This window comes from Lygodium microphyllum, chromosome 28, assembly GCF_053477565.2.
Source record: "Lygodium microphyllum isolate KBCC chromosome 28, Lygodium_microphyllum_v1.1.10, whole genome shotgun sequence".
Taxonomy (NCBI): domain Eukaryota; kingdom Viridiplantae; phylum Streptophyta; class Polypodiopsida; order Schizaeales; family Lygodiaceae; genus Lygodium; species Lygodium microphyllum.
In genome coordinates, this window is record NC_141162.1 from 88,792,005 (window position 1) to 88,793,888 (window position 1,884).

The 1,884-nt window shown below is 46.1% G+C and overlaps 1 protein-coding gene across 1 annotated transcript; it reads left to right on the plus strand.

Moving 5' to 3' along the window:
• The first annotated feature begins 555 nt into the window (after nucleotides 1–555).
• On the plus strand, nucleotides 556–1,650 carry LOC148011731 (uncharacterized). The gene has a single exon (XM_087670909.1). It carries the CDS (start codon nucleotides 673–675, stop codon nucleotides 1,144–1,146), a length of 474 nt encoding a protein of 157 aa, XP_087527035.1. The 5' UTR covers nucleotides 556–672; the 3' UTR covers nucleotides 1,147–1,650.
• Nucleotides 1,651–1,884: the final 234 nt, after the last annotated feature.

Genomic DNA, 1,884 nt, shown 5'->3' on the forward strand with positions numbered 1-1,884 from the left:
CCATTAGAATAGTCATACAATGGCAGAAGCTGTAGTAGGTCTACATAATGCATATGGTGAACAAAGTCTACAATGCACATGGTGGACCATTATTGAAGGGTTGAAGGTGGTGGTGGGGAGAGGGGGCAATGGTGGGACATAAGGGCTAGACAAATGACAGAAAAAAGAAAATGAGAAGGGAAAGGGAAAGGGGGGGACTATCAATGTTTCCATTTACAAAAGCAAACATAGATGCCACTTTGTCCTTGTGCGTTTGGTCTCTTACATGGACACACATTGTGATGGATAATGAAGGGTGCTAGGACATAGAAATATTTATAGATTTGTGGTAGGGACCTAGGAACTTAGTATATTTGTATATTGTGATGCATTAGGGACCTAGGACCTTAAAAAATGTGTAGATTGTGATGCATTAGGGACCTAGGGACACTAATATATTTGTGAGGCATTGTGAAGGGACCTAGGGACCTTAATATTATGATGATTGAAGGGTCCTACGAATACGTGCAAGTGATGACGGTAGAAGATAAGGTCCTCCCTAAGGGGTACCTTGTAGGTGTGTCTTGTTCCGACTTACACGCCATCTCTCTCTCTCTCTCTCTCTCTCTCTCTCTCTCTCTCTCAATACGGGCTTATATAACACGCAACGCAGAGCCATGGGAGCTTTTGGCTATGGCGAGCCTCGTCGTCAGGGGGCGCAAGGGAGCTCTCTCTGTGGCGAGGAGCCACCCGAAGCTCACCAAGCTCGCGACTGCAGCCTGCGTGCTCGTCTCGTCGCCTGTGCTCCTCCCCATGCTGCTCCTCTCCTCCCCGCTCCTCCTCTTCTCCATAGCCGTCCTCGGCTTCCTCCGCACCCTCTGGCAGCTCTGTCACCCTAGCCCATCGGATACAATTCATCATGTTGCTTCTACCTCGACGATAAGGCCTCTCCCCACCATATTCCCTCCCCGACCAGCCATGGCCGACCACCTGCCGCAGCAACCGGCCGCCAGCTTCTTCCCGAGTCGTGCAGATCGCTACGCCTCCTCCGATCATCCTCATCTTGACGACGTGATTAAACAGACAAGAATTCAAGAGTACCTTGCGGATCAATTGAAGGAGACGGCATTGGATCTGCAACTCCCTTGTAGCACATTCCCATCGTGATCCCCCCTCTCATCACTTTGCATTGTGCCACACTCCCCATATGATTCTTCTTAACGGCTCATACCATAGACTCGAGTTTATTCTACCTTCAAGGCTTGAATTATAATAGCCATGTGTGGCACCACCCTCAATTTACCTTCTATTGGCCCCCAACCCAGGCACTCTCATGTTCTTGTCACACATGTAAGTAGCTCTTTGAAGACACCCATCATATTTTCAAGTAAGAGCTATTAGTGGCACAACCCCCCAACTTGCATTATAGCAAATTTCCCTCCTCCCTTGGAACGTCAACCCAACAAATCTCCTTTTTGTTCAGGTGTAGGTGTATGTGTAAGGAGCTGGAAGCAGCTCTTTAGAGACACAATTCATATGTGTACTTGTTCTTTTCCAAGATCTTAAGCAAGATGAAGAACACCTGTACATCTCCATGTATATACTTTCCTTTAAGGGTGTATGTGTAAGTAGCTCTTTAGAGACACAATTCATATGTGTACTCTTTTCCAAGATCTCAAGCAAGATGATGGACACACGTACATCTCCATGTATATGCTTTCCTTTAAGGGTATAATCTGTGAAGTGGGTTGTCTCCCCACTTCATTACCATTAGGAATTGAAGAAATTGTTGTTCATTACTACTATGAATTCACCATTGGAAAAACTCCACCTTCTTAGAAATCAACACATGTTGGCTTCCACTTGGCACATTGTAAAAGGAACTGTAACAATACAAAATCTATA

What these genes read in the sequence shown, in the direction of transcription:
- LOC148011731 (XM_087670909.1), top strand. Translation starts at nt 673, where the DNA reads ATGGCGAGCCTCGTCGTCAGGGGGCGCAAGGGAGCTCTCTCTGTGGCG.